This window comes from Nerophis ophidion, linkage group LG08, assembly GCF_033978795.1.
Source record: "Nerophis ophidion isolate RoL-2023_Sa linkage group LG08, RoL_Noph_v1.0, whole genome shotgun sequence".
NCBI classification, from domain to species: Eukaryota; Metazoa; Chordata; class Actinopteri; order Syngnathiformes; family Syngnathidae; genus Nerophis; species Nerophis ophidion.
The window spans coordinates 32,620,826-32,642,184 of NC_084618.1; the positions used below are offsets into that span (position 1 = coordinate 32,620,826).

Below are 21,359 nucleotides of genomic sequence, written 5' to 3' on the forward strand. Positions count from 1 at the left end.
TTCCATCCACAAAACCTTCTAAATAACCCGCCAACAATACTCTATAAAAATACTGTGACCTGAATATAAACCAGATATTAGTGATTTTGTTTGTTATTAAAAAACTTTTTTAGCAGTGTATTGATAATACACAGCTCAGTTGCCCTCTGCTGCTTTTACAGCAGAGGGCGCGTCCCGCGTCATTGCGTCTCGGCTTGTCAAAGTTATTCGAGATCAATAAATTAAACCTTTCATCTGGACATTGGGAGGATTTAGCCATACATCGAGAAGTTGTTCATCTGTGACATTCAATTCGTACCTGGAGATGAAGACAAACACACACAACCAAGGACATTGTCAACTGGGAGTTGTTTCCCTGTTCACCCTTCGTGTGCATCATGATTAATTCTTCATATAAACGGGAAGATATAGAAGTCTTATCAGTCGTCATCGAAGTAGGAGCAGACACTGTACAGTAAGCTATCGTTTCACTATGTTTCTAGTTTGTATTTATTGTTTACAGGATGTTTTGTGTTTCACTAAAGCTGGATATGTTTAGCAGAACTTCTAAAACTTGTAGCTCATCCTCCATTCAGGTTCAACAATATACGTTTATGGATCACCATTTTTGCAAAAGTATTTGTTGGCTCTTCGAAGTCTGCAAGATTTGCAGAAGGAGTCTGTGGTTCCTACCTCTAGGTCATGCGATGACGTGTCTGGCTAGCTCATTATCTCTCAAAATGGCTCAGGAATCAAGGTGAGATTAATACTAATGTGATCATATTTATTTATTAGCAAACTTTGTAGGTCTTTCGTTGTCATACATCAGACATATATATGATAATAGCTTCTATATAGAGTTAACCTGTTTTTCCACTTTACTGGTACTTGATATAAGGTTTCATTACTCGTGTGGAAATAAAACAATTTAAGCATAATTCATTTATTTTCCAAACTACACTCAAGCATATTTTGTTATTTATTTAAATATGCTTTTTATTTTTAGGTTTACAAGGGACTCTCAAAACAATAACAAATGCATAAAATCCAAAGCGGATGTAATGTTATTGAAAAAAATAGGTTTCATAACCTCGCAACTTTTGCCGCAACCTTCTGAAGCCACTGATAAATTCAGGGACTTTAGGCCGCGTTTATGCCAAAAAAGGCCTTTTGAAATCCTGGTAGGACTGACAAAACATTGAGCCACTGTCATTTATTAAAATCCTGTACGGCTTTTTCTTTTGTTTTTGCGTCTTTTACATGATTTTTAGCGAAAGACTGACTTCAAAAGGGGTGTACCCGTCTGCATTCAACTTTACAAAACTTACACTTGTATGAATGTTAACATGTTTTTTGATAAAGACCTGTACACTTGATAAAGGTTTAATGATGGTTAACAGTTTGACCATCAAAATGACATTTTCCAATGAAGTTATTTCCTATGGCAGCCAGTCGAATTGTTCTGAAATACGAACAGATTGTGTACAGGTTCCACTTTCTGCTTTGATTGTTGCTATTTGTTCAGGTGGAGATGTGGCGGTGTCAACAACCCGTCCAGAAACCATGCTTGGAGATGTGGCCATAGCTGTTCACCCTGATGATCCTCGATACCAGGTCAGAAGTTCTTTCTAGTAGATATTTTAGATACACTTATCACATACAGATGAGGAATTACTTGCACATCTCAATGGTGCAGGCATGTGATTTCTCCGTCTATTGTCGGAAATCCGTCTTTTTTATCTCTGTAAAAATATAAACAATTATTTTCCGTTTTTCTTCATTTTTTCCAACCTACGTTTGTTTAAAATCTTGATCCGTCTCTTTGCGAAACCTGCCAACAACACGGGTTCCTTCACTAACTTCTTGTGTGGGGAAAACAAAACAATAGAACGTTTTGTGTTGAAAAAGCTTATGCCAACCGTGCTTGACGTGTGTAAAAATCAATATGCATATCTGCCTAAGCACAGTACTACAACGGCTCTAGTCAGGGCAATGCACACCTGGCTTACCAAAACCGACTCCAAACCAACAATGGTGAGAGTACTGTTGGCAGATATGTCGAGAGCTTTTGATGCAATTGACCATGGGATCCTGATGCAAAACATACTGGACCTAGGACTGTGCCCATATCTGACAGCCTGGCTACATAGTTTCATCTCAGGAAGAAGACAGAGAGTGGTGGCAAATGGAGCTCACAGCCCCTGGATTGAAGTTACATCTGGGGTGCCACAAGGGGGTGTTGTCTCCCTGTATGTCTTTCTCCTTACATGGCCGCCGGGGATGCTTTGTTTGAGGACACCCTTGATGTCGGATATGCAGACGACATCGGGCTATCGAGAGCGATCCCCGTATCCAACATTATGTCAGACACAACGATGGGCAAGAAGGACAAAGGCTGGACGAATGGTCAGCTAATAAGAAAATGATACTCAACGGGAAGAAGTCGGTAGAACTGGGGATATGTTTTGCCCGAAATCCACCACAACCTCCTGCACTGATTTTTGGGAGACAGGAGGTTCCTGTCGTGGAAACAACATAGTACCTGGGTTAGCCCCTCAACCAAAACTTGACTGAAGATGTGCACATCGAGAAGGCAATAAAAAAGTCCTCCAAGCGGCTGCACTACCTCACAGTCATGGCGAGACATGGACTACCTGCAGACGACCTTGTTACCATCTACACCACTCTCATCAGGCCGTGTCTGGAATATAGCTCAGTGCTCTTAGTGGGCTGCTCCAAAAAACAACAGGCAAAGCTAGAGCGAGTACAGAAACATGCCTGTAAAATCATTACGAGAAGAGCTGGAAACATCTCACAACCCCTACCATCACTCCAGACCAGGAGAGAGGAGGCTGCAGTGAAGCTGGTCAAGGATATGCATGATGAGCAACACACTCTGCATGACCTGCTACCTCCAATACGAGTCAGCCGCACTGCCAGGGCATTGAGGAACCAACATAAGCTGACTGAACCTAAGCCCAAAGCCAAGGCAAAAAGACTTAAAATCTCTACCCTAAATACTGCAATTAAGCTCTATACTATCTAATTAAATAAGTAATACAGTCATATATCATAATGCTAATAGTTTCCACGCTGCTGTTGCCCTGAAATTTTTTTTTATGTACGTAAAATACTGTCTGTTCTTTTCATTTTTTTAAATTTTTGTTTGATATTCATTGTAAAGCATACTTGCCAACCCCCCCGGATTTTCCGGGAGACTCCCGAAATTCAGCGCCTCTCCCGAAAACCTTCCGGGACAAATTTTCTCCCAAAAATCTCCCGAAATTCAGGCGGAGCTGGAGGCCACGCCCCTTCCAGCTCCATGCGGCGTGTCGACAGCCTGTTTTCACGTCCGCTTTCCCACAATATAAACAGAGTGCCTGCCCAATGACGTTATAACTGTAGAATGATCGAGGGCGAGTTCTTTGTTTCTTATGTGGGTTTATTGTTAAGCAGTCTCATTAACGTCCTCACAGCCCGGCAACAACACACAACAACAGCAATCACGTTTTCGTCTACCGTAAAGCAGTTCGTCTGCCGTAAACAGCAATGCTGTGACACTCTTAAACAGGACAATACTGCCTTCTACTGTGCATGCATATATGACAGTAACATCTACGGCTTTTAGAGCAGTGGTTCTCAACCTTTTTTCAGAGATGTACCCCCTGTGAACATTTTTTTTAATTCAAGTACTCCATAATCAGAGCAAAGCATTTTTGGTTGAAAAAAAAAGAAGATAAATAAGTAAAATACAGCACTGTGTCATCAGTTTCTGATTCATTAAATTGTATAACAGTGCAAAATATTGCTCATTTGTATTGGTCTTTCTTGAACTATTTGGAAAAAAATATATAAAAATAACTAAAAACTTGTTGAAAAATAAACAAGCGATTCAATTATAAATAATTTATTTATTGCCCAGCCCTACAGTAACATCACAAAGTACTGCTCAGATATTATGTTTGTATTTTCAAATATATTTTAATGTAATTGTTAATAGAAATGTCTCCTCTAAAAGTCCAGCCTATTTTTTTTTTAAATTAATTTTAAATAATCCCTCGGCTTTACATTATAGCAGTTGTTTTAAAAATATGTTGTCAGTTGTATTTTCAAATGTACATGTAAATATGTGGATATCATTTAGGATATCTCAATGTATTACCTTATTTTGTATTATTTGCAATTAAGGCAGGAAATTTATCCCAATAGCGGTAGTTTCAGCGCAATGTTTATAAATGTATACAAGTCTAAATAATACTTGACAAAACAATACAATACAATAAGACATAAGTCCACCTATTTAGGTGTAAACATAGAAATAAAAAGATACATACTTCCCCGTGGTCTCCTACCGGTTGGACGTGCCCTAAACACTTCCCCTGGTAGGCGTATGGGGGGCATACTGACCAGATGCCCGAACAACTTCAACTGGCTCCTCTCGATGTGGAGGAGCAGTGGTTTTAATTTGAGCTCCTCCCAAATGACAGAGCTTCTCACCCTATCTCTAAGGGAGAGTCCCGCTGCCGGAAGGAGAAAACTCATTCCGGCCCTTTATACCCGTGATCTTGTCCTTTTGGTCATAACCCAAAACTCATGACCATAGGTGAGGATGGTAACGTAGATCGACCGGTAAATTGATAGCTTTGCCTTTCGGCTCAGCTCCTTCTTCACGACGGATCGATGCAGGGTCTGCATCACTACAGATGCTACACCGATCCGCCTGTCGATCTCACAATCCACTCTTCCCTTACGTGTTTACAAGACTCCGAGGTACTTGAACTCATTTACTTGGGGAAAGATCTGTATTGCTCTTTTCTCTTTGCATGGAAATATAACAAAGCATTGGTCCATACAGAGTTTGGCCAATTATCACGGCTATATCGAGACAAACATGGATCATTTAAAAGTACATAATTTCTGTACTGTTTATACTACATCCACAAAGTATGGCAAGGTTAACACAAACACTTCATTTAGACACCATCAGTTGTCCTTTGTTTTTCGCCACTGTTTTTCTAGAATATTGCAGAGGGGGAAATTGTGGGGACAAAAGGGGGATAAGACAGAGACAAAAACAACAACAACAATAGAGCAACATCAGCAAATACGATATGTATCGCTGCCGTTGTGTCCCTGGGGAAGACACTTCACCCTTTGCCCCCGTGCCGCTCACACTGTTGAATGAATGATGAATGAATGATTGGTGGTGGTCGGAGGGGCCGTAGGCGCAAACTGGCAGCCACGCTCCCGTCAGTCTACCCCAGAGCAGCTGTGGCTACTGATGTAGCTTACCACCACCAGGTGTGAATGAATGATGGGTTCCCACTTCTCTGTGAGCGCTTTGAGTATCTAACAAGAGAAAAGCGCAATATAAATCTAATCCATTATTATTATTATTATTATGTACAGATATGATGGTAAAAGTGATAGCAAAGAAGCAGTTAGTGAAATAAATAACAATACAGAAATGACAATGAGCATTATTACACTACAAATGGCGCAATTCAAAATACCAATAGAAATAGCGCTATTAATAATGAATAATAACAAAAATGTACCTCTATTATCAACAATACAGTTGTTCAAATGCAACAATACATATATGCAATGATAACTACAGATACAAAAGAAAGTAGAAAAATGTAGGGTAAGAAATAGAAGCCAGCTATATTAACCTTGTTGATTGTTATAGTAATAATAGGTTAAGCTTTGTCACTGTGCCATGTGTTATCCAGTTTACCCTAGGGTAACAATGTTGATTTATGTTTGATGAAACGTAATCATATGCATGAGTGTATGTATGTATGTGTACTTGTATATGTACAGAATGTGTATATGTATGTATGTTTTGTACAGTGAATGCCTATGGACAATATGTGTATATGTATGTTTGCACAGTGAATGTATGTATACATATATGTGCGTATGTATGTTTGTACAGTGAATGTGCACATGGATGTACGAATTTTGAGTATGTAGGTATGTACTGTATTTGTGTATGTATTAGCTGCCCCACCAGCAACCGGGCCCCCACAAGCCCACCCCGCACTCCAAGAGAGCGCGGCCCGCCCAGGCCACCCCACCCAAATCGGCCGCTGCAAGACGGCTCAGCACAGGGCCACGGGAACCACCTAGCCCAACCGCAGGGACCCCAACAATGGAGTTGGAACAACTAGCAACCGCCCTGTCGAATCCACCCCCTGAGGAAGGGGGAAAAAATAAATGAAATAAAACATATATATATATATATATATATATATATATATATATATATATATATATATATATATATATATATATATATATATATATATATATATATATATATATATATATATATATATATATATATATATATATATATATGTATGTATGTATGTATGTATGTATGTATGTATGTATGTATGTGTATATATATATATATATGTGTATATATATATATGTATATATATGTATATGTATGTATATGTATGTATGTATATATGTATATATATGCATATATATGTATGTATATATATGTATACATATGTATGTATACATATATATATGTATACATATATATGTATACATATATATATATGTGTATATATATATATATATATATATATATATATATATATATATATATATATATATATATATATATATACAGTGAAGAAAATAAGTATTTGAACACCCTGCTATTTTGCAAGTTCTCCCACTTAGAAATCATGGAGGGGTCTGAAATTTTCACGGTAGGTGCATGTCCACTGTATGAGAGATAACCTAAAAAGAAAAATCCAGAAATCACAATCTATGATTTTTTTAACCATTTATTTGTGTGATACAGCTGAAAATAAGTATTTGAACACCATCATTAATATTTGGTAGAGTAGCCTTTATTTTCAATTACAGAGGTCAAACGTTTCCTGTAGTTCTTCACCAGGTTTGCACAGACTGCAGGAGGGATTTTGGCCCACTCTTCCACACAGATCTTCTCTAGATCAGTCAGGTTTTTGGGCTGTCGCTGAGTAACACAGACTTTCAGCTCCCTCCAAAGATCTTCAATTGGATTTAGGTCTGGAGACTGGCTAGGCCTCTCCAGAACCTTGATATGGTTCTTACGAAGCCACATCTTGATTTTCCTGGCTGTGTGCTTTGGGTCATTGTCATGTTGGAAGATCCAGCCACGACGCATCTTCAATGATCTGACTGAGGGAAGGAGGTTTTGGGCCAAAATCTCACAATACATGGCTGCAGTCATCCTCTCCTTAATACAGTACAGTCGTCCTGTCCCATGAGCAGAAAAACACCCCCAAAGCATGATGCTACCACCCCCATGCTTCACAGTAGGAATGGTGTTCTTGGGATGGTACGCATCATTCTTCTTCCTCCAAACACACATAGTGGAATTATGACCAAAAAGGTCAATATTGGTCTCATCTGTCCACAAAACTTTCTCCCATGACTCCTCTGGATCATCCAAATGGTCATTGACAAATTTAAAACGGGCCTTAACATGTGCTGGTTTAAGCAGGGGAACCTACCGTGCCATGCATGATTTCGAACCATGACGTCTTAGTGTATTACCAACAGTGACCATGGAAACAGTGGTCCCAGCTCTTTTCAGGTCACTGACCAAGTCCTGTCGTGTACTCCTGGGCTGATTCCTCACCTTTCTTAGCATCGCTGGGACCCCACGAGATGATATCTTGCATGGGGCTCCACTCCGATTGAGATTGACCGTCATGTTTAGCTTCTTCCATTTTCTAATGATTTCTCCAACAGTGGACCTTTTTCACCAAGCTGCCTGGCAATATCTCCGTAGTCCTTTCCATCCTTGTGCAGTTGTACAATTTTGTCTCTGGTGTTTTTGGACAGCTCTTTGCTCTTAGCCATGCTGAATGTTTGGGTATTACTGATTGTATGGGGTGGACAGGTGTCTTTATGCAGCTATCGACCTCACGCAGGTGCATCTGATTCAGGATTATACAGTGGAGTGGAGGAAGACTTTTAAAGGCGGACTAACAGGTCTTTGAGGGTCAGAATTCTAGCTGATAGACAACTGTTCAAATACTTATTTTCAGCTGTATCACACAAATAAATTGTTAAAAAATCATAAATTGTGATTTCTGGATTTTTCTTTTTAGGTTATCTCTCATACAGTGAACGTGCACCTACCGTGAAAATTTCAGACCCCTCCATAATTTGTAAGTGGGAGAACTTGAAAAATAGCAGGGTGTTCAAATACTTATTTTCTTGACTGTATATGTATACACATATATGTATGTACACATACATATATATATGTGTGTGTGTGTGTACATATATATATGTGTGTGTGTATATATATATATATATATATATATATATATGTATATATATATATATATATATATATATAAAAAGAGAATTAAAAGAAGATCACATACACGCTGACACACAAGGTCACTACCCCAGCAGCTGGCCGACTTGCAGCAGCCCCAGGGCATAAATGTCTTTCATCACTTATTTAAAAAAGAATAAACACAGACACCTCACCTCAAATTAGGGAGTTCTGTTTAAAAATGTAATTCATTATTATAACCTGAACTATTTTTGTGTTTCAGAATGTTCACGGAAAGTTTTGCCGCCACCCTTTTATTGACAGACTGCTGCCAATTGTCACTGATACAATGGTGGACATGGAGCTTGGAACAGGTGAGAACCACACTACTGTAGTTTTTTGTGTCTATTTTTAGACACAGCTTCATGAAAATAGAAGACTGAGGGCCTGATTTACAAACAGAGGTGGGTAGAGTTGCCAGAAATTTTACTCAAGTAACAGTACTGTTACTTTAGAGATGTATTACTCAAGTAAAAGTAAGGAGTAGTCACCCAAATATTTACTTGAGTAAAAGTGAAAAGAATGTTGTGAAAAAACTACTCAAGTACTGAGTAACTGATGAGTAACCTGTTTGTTTAATGATGACAGCAACAAGTAATGCACAAAAACATAAAAATAGCAATGAACTAATTCAGAGCCAGGAATATCTCTTAAGCACCTAAAACAATAATGTATATTAAGTAATATATATTTGGTTTTACACTGTATTGAAAATTTAAAAAAAAATGAATTTTACGTTTGCAACCTCATTATACTATTGGCTAAGTTTTATATTCATAAATGTAAGTTATCAATACCCGACCTGTTTTTTGTGCCTTTGAAAAAGATTTAGAACTCTACATTAAAACACTTTACCTCTAACAACCAAAAAGTTGTGAAAACAATGATGCTGTGTTCCAAATTTAAGTTATTTACTGAGATTGAGTGAGCCTACACTGTGAAAAAAAATTCTGTAAAAAAACGGTCATCTACTGGCAGCTATGGCTGCCAAACGAAAACTATAAAATTAAAGTAAATCATTGTAAACCAAATAATGATCAAAAACATTTTACAGATTTTTACTAAATTATTAAGATTAACCACTTTTAATAAAGTGACGACACAAACAGTTCTGCAGAAAAATACCTTTATTCTAAAGAGTGTTTCCAAATTAGTACGGTCAACCACCTTTAATGAAGTGACAATGCTGGCAGTTCCACAGAAAAATACCATTATTTTACAGATTTTTTCTGAATTGTTAGGATCAGGGGTCTCACATTCACTTTATCGGGGGGCCACTGTAAGTAGGAACTTGGTGCAAAGTGAGTTCACCTTCTATGAATGGCTATCCCACCCTAACAACATACTCACCAATCCCACTGATAGACTTTCGGTGACTTTCCCGTAGGATTGACCCGACGATCTTTTCCCATGCAAATATATCACGGTCGTACCGTGACAACGCTCCATCGCCCTCTGCGTTCGCTCATTTACCGAACCATCAGCGTACCGACTTGTACGCGTGATGTGTATGGCTTTAAAAGACATAATAGTGACTGCAAGACATACTTGGTCAACAGCCACACAGATCACACTGATGGTGGCCGTACAAACAACTTTAAGACTGTTACAAATATGCGCCACACTGTAAAACCACACCAAACAAGAATGACAAACACATTTCAGGAGAACATCCTCACTGTAACACAACATAAACACAACATAACAAATACCCACAATCCCATGCAGTGCTGACTCTTCCGGGCTACACCCCCGCTACCATCGGTTGAGGTGGTCGGGGTTTGGTGATGGGCATGTATATTGTAACACATGGGATTCTGGGTAATTTTTCTGTTGTGTTTATGTTGTGTTACAGTGAAGATGTTCTCCTGAAATGTGTTTGTCATTCTTGTTTGGTGTGGCTCCACAGTGTGGAACATATTTGCAACAGTGTTAAAGTTGTTTGTATGGCCACTGTCAGTGTGACCTGTATGGCTGTTGGCTGTTGATCAAGTATGTCTTGCAGTCACCACAAACGTATGTCAAATTACAGAGAAAAATTTAAAATTGTTAGTATGAGCATAAACCTTCATATAAGAGGCTACATATATTTTTCGACTTGAATGTAAAAACACACATAAATGTTAAAAAAATAAGATTTACCTTAAAATTACATATAAAATTGTTAGATTGTTAGTATGGACATAGACTTTTATATAACAAGTTACATAATAAATGAAAGTTAATTACTGTAATTTTTCATGAATTTGATATATATATATATATAAATATATATATATATATATATATATAAATCTATATATATATATATAAATATATATATATATATTTATATATATTTTTTGGCATTCTATTTTAGTTTCTTTGAATTTGCAACCCCCTGGCGCTGTTTCGTAAGGTTTTTATACTGTTTTGTACTGTTCTTGTACTTACTTTGATTATTATTTTCAACTGTGTGTAAATGTTGAAATTTATAAATAAAGGTTTATAAAAAACATTTAAAAAAGTGTGCAGTTAATCATGTGACCGCCTGGCTCTGTTTGATTGGTGAAACGGAGTCAAACGTCACCAGTGACTGCATTTGATTGGTGAAACGGAGTCAAACGTCACCGGTGACTGCATTTGATTGATGAAACGCATGCATGTGACAGATCCTACTTTGAAGGTCTGTCTGAAAAAAACAAAACAAACAAAGCGTGCATTAACAGTTCGATAAAAATCAGTAGCGAGTAGCGAGCTGAATGTAGATAAATGGAGCGGAGTAAAAGTAGTGTTTATTCTCTATAAATATACTCAAGTAAAACTAAAAGTATGTTTTATTAAAACTATTCTTAGAAGTTAAATTTATCCCAAAAGTTACTCAAGTAGATGTAACGTAATAAATGTAGTGCGTTACTACCCACCTCTGTTTACAAACCCCGTTTCCATATGAGTTGGGAAATTGTGTTAGAGGTAAATAACAACAGAATACAATGATTTGCAAATCATTTTCAACCCATATTCTGTTGAATGCACTACAAAGACAAGGTATTTGATGTTCAAACTCATAAACTTAATTTATTTTTGCAAATAATAATTAACTTCGAATTTCAAGGCTGCAACACGTGCCAAAGTAGTTGAGAGAGGGCATGTTCACTGTGTTACCTCATCTTTTCTTCTAACAACACTCAATAAACGTTTGGGAACTGAGGAAACTAATTGTTGAAGCTTTGAAAGTGGAATTCTTTCCCATTCTTTTTTTATGTAGAGCTTCAATCGTTCAACAGTCCAGTGTCTCCGCTGTTGAATATTACGCTTCATAATGCGCCACACATTTTCGATGGGAGACAGGACTGGACTGCAGGCGTGCCAGGAAAGTACCCGCACTCTTTTTTTACAAAGCCACGCTGTTGTAACACGTGCTGAATGCGGCTTGGCAGTGTCGTGCTGAAATAAGCAGGGGCGTCCATAAAAAAGACGGCGCTTAGATGGCAGCATATGTTGTTCTAAAACCTGTATATACCTTTTAGCATTAATGGTGCCTTCACTTCCCATGCCTTGGGCACTAATGCACCCCCATACCATCACAGGTGCTGGCTTTTGAACTTTGCATTGATTACAGTCTGAATGGTTCGCTTCCCCTTTGGGCTAGATGACACAATGTTGAATATTTCAAAAAACAATGTCCAAAAAAATGTGGACTCGTCAGACCACAGAACACTTTTCCACTTTGCATCAGTCCACCTTAGATGATCTCGGGCCCAGAGAAGTCAGCGGCGTTTCTGGATGTTGTTGATAAATGGCTTTTGATTTGCATAGTAGAGCTTTGCAGACCAGTGGCGCTCACCTCTTATATAATGAAGACAATGGAGCGGCTCTTTCTCAGCCTCCTCAGACCACAGGTGCAACATGCCCAGGACAGCCTGCAGTTTGCGTACCAGGCAGGTGTTGCACCTGCTGCACTTAGCCCACTCACACCTGGATAAGGGAAATGGTACTGTGAGAATCATGTTCCTGGACTTCTCGAGTGCCTTTAATACCATCCAGCCCCGCCTCCTCCAGGACAAAAGGACAGAATGCGAATAGATCCTGCCTGGTTGCCTGGATTTCGAACTACCTCACTGACAGGCCACAGTACGTCAGACTGAAGGACATCACGTCTGACACCCTGTGATCAGCAGCACCGGAGCACCACAAGGAACAGTGCTGGCCCCTCTTCTCTTCACCCTGTACACGGCTGACTTCTGCTACAACTCTAAGCTGTGTCACATCCAGAAGTACGCGGATGACACAGCCATTGTCGGGTGCATCAGGGACGGCAGAGAGGAGACGTTTCAGAGCCTGGTGAGGGACTTTGCTGTCTGGTGCCACACGAACCTCTTGCAGCTCAATCCGTCAAAGACCAAGGAGCTGGTCATTGACTTTGGGAGGTCGAGTCCATGGTCACAACCTATTGTGATCGAGAGAGTCGAGGTACAGACCGTGGACTCATTGAAGTACCTCGGGGTTTGGGTCGACAATAAGCTGGACTGGACTGTTAACACGGACCACCTGTACAAGAAAGGACAGAGCAGGCTGTACTTCCACAGGAGGCTGCGCTCTTTCAACATTTGTAGAAAACTCCTGTGGATGTACTACCAGTCTGTGGTTGCCAGTGTTCTGTTCTACATGGTAGTGTGCTGGGGGGGCAGTACATCTAAGGACAGCTCCAGACTGGAGAAACTGATCAGGCGGGCCGGTTCTACAATCGGAATGAAACTGAACTCACTGGTGACGGTGGCAGAGAAGAGGACTGTGGAAAAACTAGTGAGCATCTTGGATGAGGCCAGTCACCCTCTGCATACAGTTATCAGTAGCCAGAGGAGCCTGTTCAGTGCTAGACTGCTTCATCCCAAGTGCAGGACCGATAGACTCAAAAACTCCTTTGTCAGAGAGGGGAGGGGGTGGGGGGTACTAGAATGATGGGGGATGCAAAACAATAACAGTGCAATACTTTTTCATAACATGGTCACTACTGCCTAGTTTCTCTTATTTCGTTATTTTACTGTTATATTTTTATTCCCATTGTTGCTTTTTATTTTTATTCTTATTGTAATATGTTTCTATTTTGTTTCCATTTAAACCCCCATTATTTATTTTTAAATTAATCTCAACTCTGTACACTGCTGCTGGAATTTTAATTTTCCCAAAGGAACTCTCCTAAAGGAATCAATAAAGTACTATCTATCGATCTATCTATCTATCTATCTATCTATCTATCTATCTATCTATCTATCTATCTATCTATCTATCTATCTATCTATCTATCTATCTATCTATCTTTCTCTCTCTCTCTCTCTCTCTCTCTCTCTCTCTCTCTCTCTATCTATTTAACTTGTACTTACAGATGTATTTAGTGACAGTGGTTTTCTGAAGGGTTCCTGAGCCCATGTGGTGATATCCTTTCGAGATTGATGTCGGTTTTTGATACAGTGCCTTCTGAGGGATCGAAGGTCATGGTCATTCAATGTTGGTTTCCGGCCATGCCGCTTACGTGGATTGATTTTTCCAGATTCGCTGGACCTTTTGATAATATCATGAACCGTAGATGTTGAAATCCCTAAATTTCTTGCAATTGCACTTTGAGAAACCTTGTTCTTAAACTGTTTGACTATTTGCTCAGCAGTTGTGGACAAATGGGTGTACCTATAAAATCCGCTACACCTCCTTGATACAGAAGTACATGTCAAATTACTTCCTTTATGACCGCCATAACCACAACACCAGGGGGAGCTCCACAAACCACGTTAAACCCAGATTTCGATCTAACAAAGGTCTTAACTCATTCTCTTTCTATGCCACATCAATGTGGAATGCACTCCCAACAGGTATAAAAGTAAGTGCATCTCTATATTCCTTCAAAACCGCTCTAAAACAACACCTCCAGGCAACTTCAACACTTTACTAATACCCTCCTCCATTCACATCCCATCTCTCCGGATTATAAACAACTCAAATGTACTTCTAATGTATATACTTGTTCTTATGCTATCTGAACTCACTATGTTCTCTGCTGGCTGTACATATCCTACTAAATAAGACCTACACTGTTTCAATGTCCACATTTCTCTGTTGATGCAATTGTTGATGACTGAAGTTCTGATATCAACCAAAGCTCCTCATCCCACCCCCCGGATTGTAAATAATGTAAATAATTCAATGTACATACTATGATGATTAACTTGTGTGATGACTGTATTATGTTGATAGTATATATTTGTACCATGAATTGATTAACGTGGACCCCGACTTAAACAAGTTGAAAAACTTATTCGGGTGTTACCTTTTAGTGGTCAATTGTACGGAATATGTACTGTACTGTGCAATCTACTAATAAAAGTATCAATCAATCAATCAATACCTCGCCCCATCCTTTCTTGTGAAAGACTGAGCATTTTTTGGGAAGCTGTTTTTAATACCCAATCATGGCACCCACCTGTTCCGAATTAGCCTACACACCTGTGGGATGTTCCGAATAAGTGTTTGATGAACATTCCTCAACTTTATCAGTATTTATTGCCACCTTTCCCAACTTCTTTGTCATGTGTTGCTGGCATCAAATTCTGAAGTTAATGATTATTTGTTAAAAAAAAAAAATGTTTATCATTGTGAACATTAAATATCTTGTCTTTGTAGCATATTCAACTGAATATGGGTTGAAAATTATTTGCAAATCATTGTATTCCGTTTATATTTACATCTAACACAATTTCCCAACTCATATGGAAACAGGGTTTGTACTAAGATCCAAATACTACATGCTATACAGTGTGTGCAATCTATGAAATATGTGTATTAATAGAGGACGTTTTCCGTTCGTTTTTGTGTGCTTTCACCATGGAGACTTTTATATTACTACACATTCATGTTATAACGCTCCTACCTGTTTTGCTATCAAACAAGCAGTAGACATGTATCACTTTTTATGGTCATTTTAAGAGCTGTCCAGTGCATCCACAATGAAACCCACGCTGCAGCTGTTCATGGGAAAGAGTTCTGCATTTACTGTGCTCAAGATGCAAAAAATGCTTACTTCAAATTAGTTTTTTTCATACAGTGGATATGTTAATAATATATTTTCTAAATGAAAAAACGAACGCCATTAAAAAGAACAACTCCAGCAGACAACAAATCATCAATTGCATGAATTAAATTTGTATTGATCAGCCCCTTTCCTTACCCAGCATGCAGCTATAACATTTTAAAATAATGTTGGTTTATTGAGGATATGTGTAATAGTTTTTATTTCTGACAGACCATGAAAAAAGGTTGACACACACACAATCTCAGTTTCTCGTCGGTATTTGCGGTGCTAGCACAGCACAACACCGATCCTTCAGCCGTGTGTCAGTTTGCACATTCTTTTTAGCTAAATAGTGCTCGCAAACCATACTTACTTACTTAGGCCTTAGTATTCCCTGAGGAACATAGGCCGCCGACAAAAGCCTTCCATCAATTCCAGTCTTGTGCCCTACGGTCAAGTTGTTGCCATGACAGCCCCTCAGTCCTCATCTCCTGTTCCGTGCTTCTTCTCCAGGTTGTTTTTGGTCTCCCTTTGTTTCATTTTCCCTGTGGGTTCCATGTTAGTGATTGGTTTATTGGGTTATCTGAGTGTGTGGCCTATTCAGCTCGCAAAACTATGGATGTTGATAAATCACTTTGTGGGTGCTATATAATATATTTGCATCTTCTCCTCCAGTATTGTGGGTGTTTTGCTAATCAGCATATATTCTGCATATTAATGGAGACGGACACTCTAAATGGATTGCATGCCTTATTTTGCTCATTTAACAAACGCAGACAACTTTGCACACGTTAAATAGATCAGCTCTAAGTGTGATACCTTGTATATGCTATGAGCCAAGTCTGTAATGTAGTCCACTGTTGGTACTGTATTATATGCAGAAGGAAATCTCATTTACCGTTTGTCTTTCTGTTTTGTAGGTGCAGTGAAGGTTACTCCTGCTCATGACCTCTTAGACTTCTCATTGTCACAGAGACATGCTCTACCACGCCTTACTGTGATTGGAGAAGATGGGAAGATGACTCCACTATGTGGTCAATGGCTTAAGGTGCATGAACCTCACTTGAATCACTGTTGTTTTATCTTGCATACACAGGCTTATGACCTAAACTTGTTAGTATACAGATGTTATTCCTTCTGTTAAAAGTCAAGTGCAAAAATATAGACCCCATGGAAACTTTTATTTACTGGGTTGATAAACGTCTTCATTTAATATCTCTTTATATCTTTAAAGGGAGTGAAACGTTTTGATGCTCGACAACTGGTAATCGACGCTTTGGTTGAGAAAAAGCTGTTCCGGGGAAAAAAGGGTCACACCATGACTTTACCCATTTGCAGGTTGGTAAACTAACACAATTTACAATCTAGCAACATCATTACAGCTGTGCAGTCTTGTGAAATCCAATGAAACAGCTATTTTCTATTGACCCTGTCATAGATGAATACAGGGTGAGTGAGCAGATCTCGTGGCATAAGATCTCGTCACACCCTAGAGACCATAGTTCGGATTTTAGAGAAAATATCCCTTATGAGCACAGAGCAGAAGCCTCACCCACTTTTTGATTTCCACAAGGGGCCACAAATAGCAGGGGTTTTACAAGCACTGATTTGGAGGTTAAAAGACAAATCAACGGAATCGGTGCCGTGACTGACAATGCATGCAACATATTTGTGTCAGTGTGTGAGGCAGGACCATAATCGCAAGGCAAATGTTCAGCGGACACTACAAACTGGCCTCGTTGCACCTGCGCCACCCATCATGTGTACTTGTGCTGCTGACACAGGCGACAGCCCTCCTTCATTAGAGTCCAACAGCCACTGCAATGTTTTTGCAATGTTTAAGCCTGTCAATAGCAACCAATCAAGGGAAAAAGCAAAAGTGACCACTATATATAGGTGGCCACCAATGTTCCCCTTGATTTGTCATGTATCTAAGCAAATGCACTAACTCCCTGAGAATTCGATAAACCACACATAAGCAACATCAGACTTGTACACTGTCCCCACACCAGCATCACACGTGTCCCAAAACTGACATAACAAGTTACAGTGTACAACTTTTTGTGTGTGAGATACATCATTATTATGTTTTATGAGCACTTATTTAATCTTGTAACCGCATTTTATGATTAATATCCATAAATTAACATGTTTAATACATGGCACTAAAATAGGCACAAATCACATTGAGGAGTGTGGGTGTACGGTGCCCAATAGTTTTGCCAAAATAAGAGTTAAAATGCAGCATTTAACTCTTAAGTCTACTGCTATAGGCTAACCTGCAAAACAGCAACATCCAGGCATAACACGTTATTAATTGCATGTTTGGCTTCATGTGAAGTGAACCACATCACGGTGTAAGCACTTGGCTGTTACAGTTTTAAGTGTTGTTTGAGTAGTCAGACTGTTTTTGTAGTCATAAACGCATTAATGGTTGAGCACAGTGTGTGCATTTTTTGATGAAATTAAAGAGAGGGGCTGCAGTCAATACGACATACAATTTGTTTTGGTGTGATTGCAGCAGAAAATGACCAGTTTTGCCAGATAATAGTTGTGTTGCTGTTGTTTTAGCGTGGTTATGGTCGAAAGTAATCAGTTTTTCACAATTAAAAGGTTGTTGATACAGAGGTTTCTCCTTAAAACGTCTCAGCAGACGTCAATATTATTTTGTGTTGTGACCACTTGTGGTCACCTGTAACTCGCATAATTGCATTGTAAAATGGTACAGAATAAATTATTTGTTTATTTTATTTAGAATGTAGCTGTGCGCAACTGTGCAACTGCGCACCTCAGAAGGAACATTGGTGGCCAAAATATGCAGGTTTCTATGATGAATGACATGTTGAACATTGTGCAAAAAAAGCACAAAACCGTTCGTATCGTAGGAAGGTTATCTTAAAAAGTGTGAACAATGAAATAACAACAACTGACCCCAAAAGTCCACCGAGTACGGCTGCAGAGCCGATACATTTCCATTCTTGTCAGTTTGTTAACTTCCACAAGCTCTACTGCGCTGCATGCCTACTGCGTAAATAAGCAGGGTTTGACCATTTGACGCCCCAGAAAAAAGTCTATATGCAGCAATACGCAGTTAGTAATTATTTATTTGACATGTAAAGACAAAAAACGCAATCCAAAGAAAAAATGTAAGCCATTCAGATAACTTCCCTGAAATTAAAATAATAATTTAACACCTGCAAGCTGCCACCTTATTGGGGTAGAGGAGAATGATCCTGGAGCTATGTTGCCCGGGGGCTTGTATGCCCTCTGGTAGGGTCTCCCAAGACAAACAGGTCCTAGTTTAAGGATCAGATAAAGAGCATCTCAACCTTTATGGAAAAGAACAAACAAGGACTTAGATTCCCCCCTCTGGAGCCTGGCCCGGAGGTGGGGCATGATGGCGAGCGCCTAGTCCCCATGGGCCAGGCACAGCCCGAAGACGCACCGTGGGTCCCCCCTACAATGGGCTCACCACTCTTAGGAGAGGCCATAGAGGTCTTCGGCAGCCGAAGGGGAGTGTTTAGAGAGTATGGGGTATCAGACTGATTGTGCCGGTCTGCTCCCTGTATGAACAGTGTGAGAGCTTGGTCCGCATTGCCGGCAGTAAGTCGAACCCATTTTCAGTGAGAACTTCTAGGTGCAGTCAGTTCAGTTCAGAACAGTTTATTTATTTATATAGCACATTTAAAAAAAAGAAAAAAAGTTGGCCAAAGTGCTGTACAGACATAAGAAAAGGGCCCATAGTCACATTTACATCGTAACATGGAAGAATGAATGAAATAGTGGTAAAATATTCGTTAAAAGAAGTGTAAAATATATCACCTAAAATACTAAAATGTAATTAATAAATAATAAAAGGGATCAAACAAGAAATAAAAAGAACCAAGACATCCTGTCTAACTTTATTTGAATGCCAGGTAGTGCAAATATGGTTTTAGCATAGATTTAAATTGGCTTGGAGGACCTAATAGATAGTGGAAGGTTGTTCCATAGTCTGGGCCCTGCCGACGAAAAGGCTCTATCACCTCTCGTTTTTTTGCCTAGTTTTTGAGACAGCCAGGAGTAGCTGGTCTGAAGACCTCAGATTCCTGATGGGACAGTAAGGCTGCAGTAGCTCAATACGATAGGTTGGGCCTTCTTGGTGTAAGCATTCAAAAACAATAAGTACAATTTTAAAATGAACTAAAAGTAACTGGGGGACATTAAGGGAAGCCAGTACAGGGGTAATGTGCTCAAGTCATCCATCCATCCATCCATTTTCTACCGCTTAGGTGGTGCCTATCTCAGCTACAATTGGGCGGAAGGCGGAGTACACCCTGGACAAGTCGCCACCTCATTGCAGGGCTCAAGTCATTTGGTTTTAGTTAAAAGACGACCAGCAGAGTCCTGCAAGCACTGCAGCCCCTGGAGAGAGCCCTGGTCCAGGCCTACGTACAAAAAATTGTCAATATTCCAAGCGTGACGTCATAAATGCATGGATAGTTCTTTCAAAGTCAGCCTGTGAAAGATACTGTTTTATTTTTGCCAGGAGTCCTAGCTGATATAAGCGAGATTTAATGATAGAGCTAATTTGTTTGTCCAGCTTAAGCAAGCTGTCAAAAATGACTCCAAGGCTCCTTGCTGATTCGTTTAAATATGAGGACAGAGGCCCAATTGCACTATCATGTCCTTGCAGGGGGTTTGTTTGACCAAATACGACGATTTCTATTATTTATTTTTTTAAAGTAGAAAAAATTGGCCCTCAACCATTCCTGTACATCATGCAAATATTTCTGCAGAGTAGTCATGGCAACCTGAGTATTGGTTACTGTACAGGCAGATATATCTGGATATAATTTGCGAAACAGTGAAAAGAGACATTGTGCTTTTTGAAAACAGCACCCAGGGGAAGCATATATAATGAAAAGAGGAACCTTGGGGTACACCAGACTAAAGGCAGAGTATTGGCCTAGGTGTACAGGAAACTCCTGCTGGTCAAAAATGACTTAGACTTCGACAAAATTTAATGATCCACAAGGACTTAGACAAACTTTAATGATCCACAAGGACTGGAACCATTTTAGAGCTGTTCCCCTAATATCCACACAAGACTCAAGGCCAGTTAAAAGAATGATGTGGTCCACCGTATCAAAAGCACCAGTCAAACCTAAAAGCACAAGAACTGCAGATTGACCTTAGTCCACAGCTAGAAGCAGCTCATTCAAAACTCTTAAAAAGGGCAGTTTCTGTGATATGTTGTAATTTAAAACAAGACTGGAATTTTTCCCCAATATCATTTGATTTCAGAAAAGGAAGACGTTAATCACAAACAACCTTCTCTAGGACCTTGGTTAAAAATGGCAACTTTGAGATTGGTCTAAAATTCCAGAAAATATTGGGGTCAAGGTTATCCTTTTTGACCAGTTGCTGGACCAAAGCATGTTTCAAGGAGGTTGGGAAACATCCACACCTCAGGGAGGAATTGACTACATGGACGATAAAAGGTCCAATAGAGTTAAAAACATTTTTTAAAAGCCAACATCCAGTGGACATGCAGAGGGTTTATCTGTTCAACTATTTGTGTTAATTTAGGGAGACTGGCTCAAAACACTCAAAGGCAGTAAGAAATGTTTCCACTGAGACTCCAGCAGCAGGAATCACTGATATTTTTTCTGTGAAAAAATGTCAAAATTTGTTCACGAGAGTTGACGAAGGCACCACATTGTTGGAGTTCAATGGATTAATAAGCAAGTTCAAAGTGTTAAGCAAATCACAATGAGAAAGGATCTCAGATGAGGTGATAGATTCGGAAAACGATGATACAGTTTGTGGGTTGATTGTGCGTACCCAGTGTGCCAAGACACACAAAGTAGCCTAGCTCTGTAAGCACGTTACAAAAACAAATATAGCAAAATGATCTGAGAAACGGGTTTCAACAGTATCAACTTCAGACACATTGCAGCCAAAAGAAAGCAGAAGGTCCAGTGTGTATCC

The 21,359-nt window shown here is 39.3% G+C and overlaps 1 protein-coding gene across 3 annotated transcripts in view; it reads left to right on the forward strand.

The window, feature by feature from the left end:
- Positions 1-21,359, forward strand: part of vars2 (valyl-tRNA synthetase 2, mitochondrial) — an 83,013-nt gene that overhangs the window by 21,984 nt on the left and 39,670 nt on the right. For all 3 annotated transcript variants that reach the window (XM_061908301.1, XM_061908299.1, XM_061908300.1), the window contains exons 11-14: positions 1,505-1,593; positions 8,568-8,658; positions 16,307-16,434; positions 16,621-16,724. In XM_061908301.1, the coding sequence (XP_061764285.1) occupies positions 1,505-1,593; positions 8,568-8,658; positions 16,307-16,434; positions 16,621-16,724 (412 nt within the window). The remainder of the gene's footprint in view (positions 1-1,504; positions 1,594-8,567; positions 8,659-16,306; positions 16,435-16,620; positions 16,725-21,359) is intronic.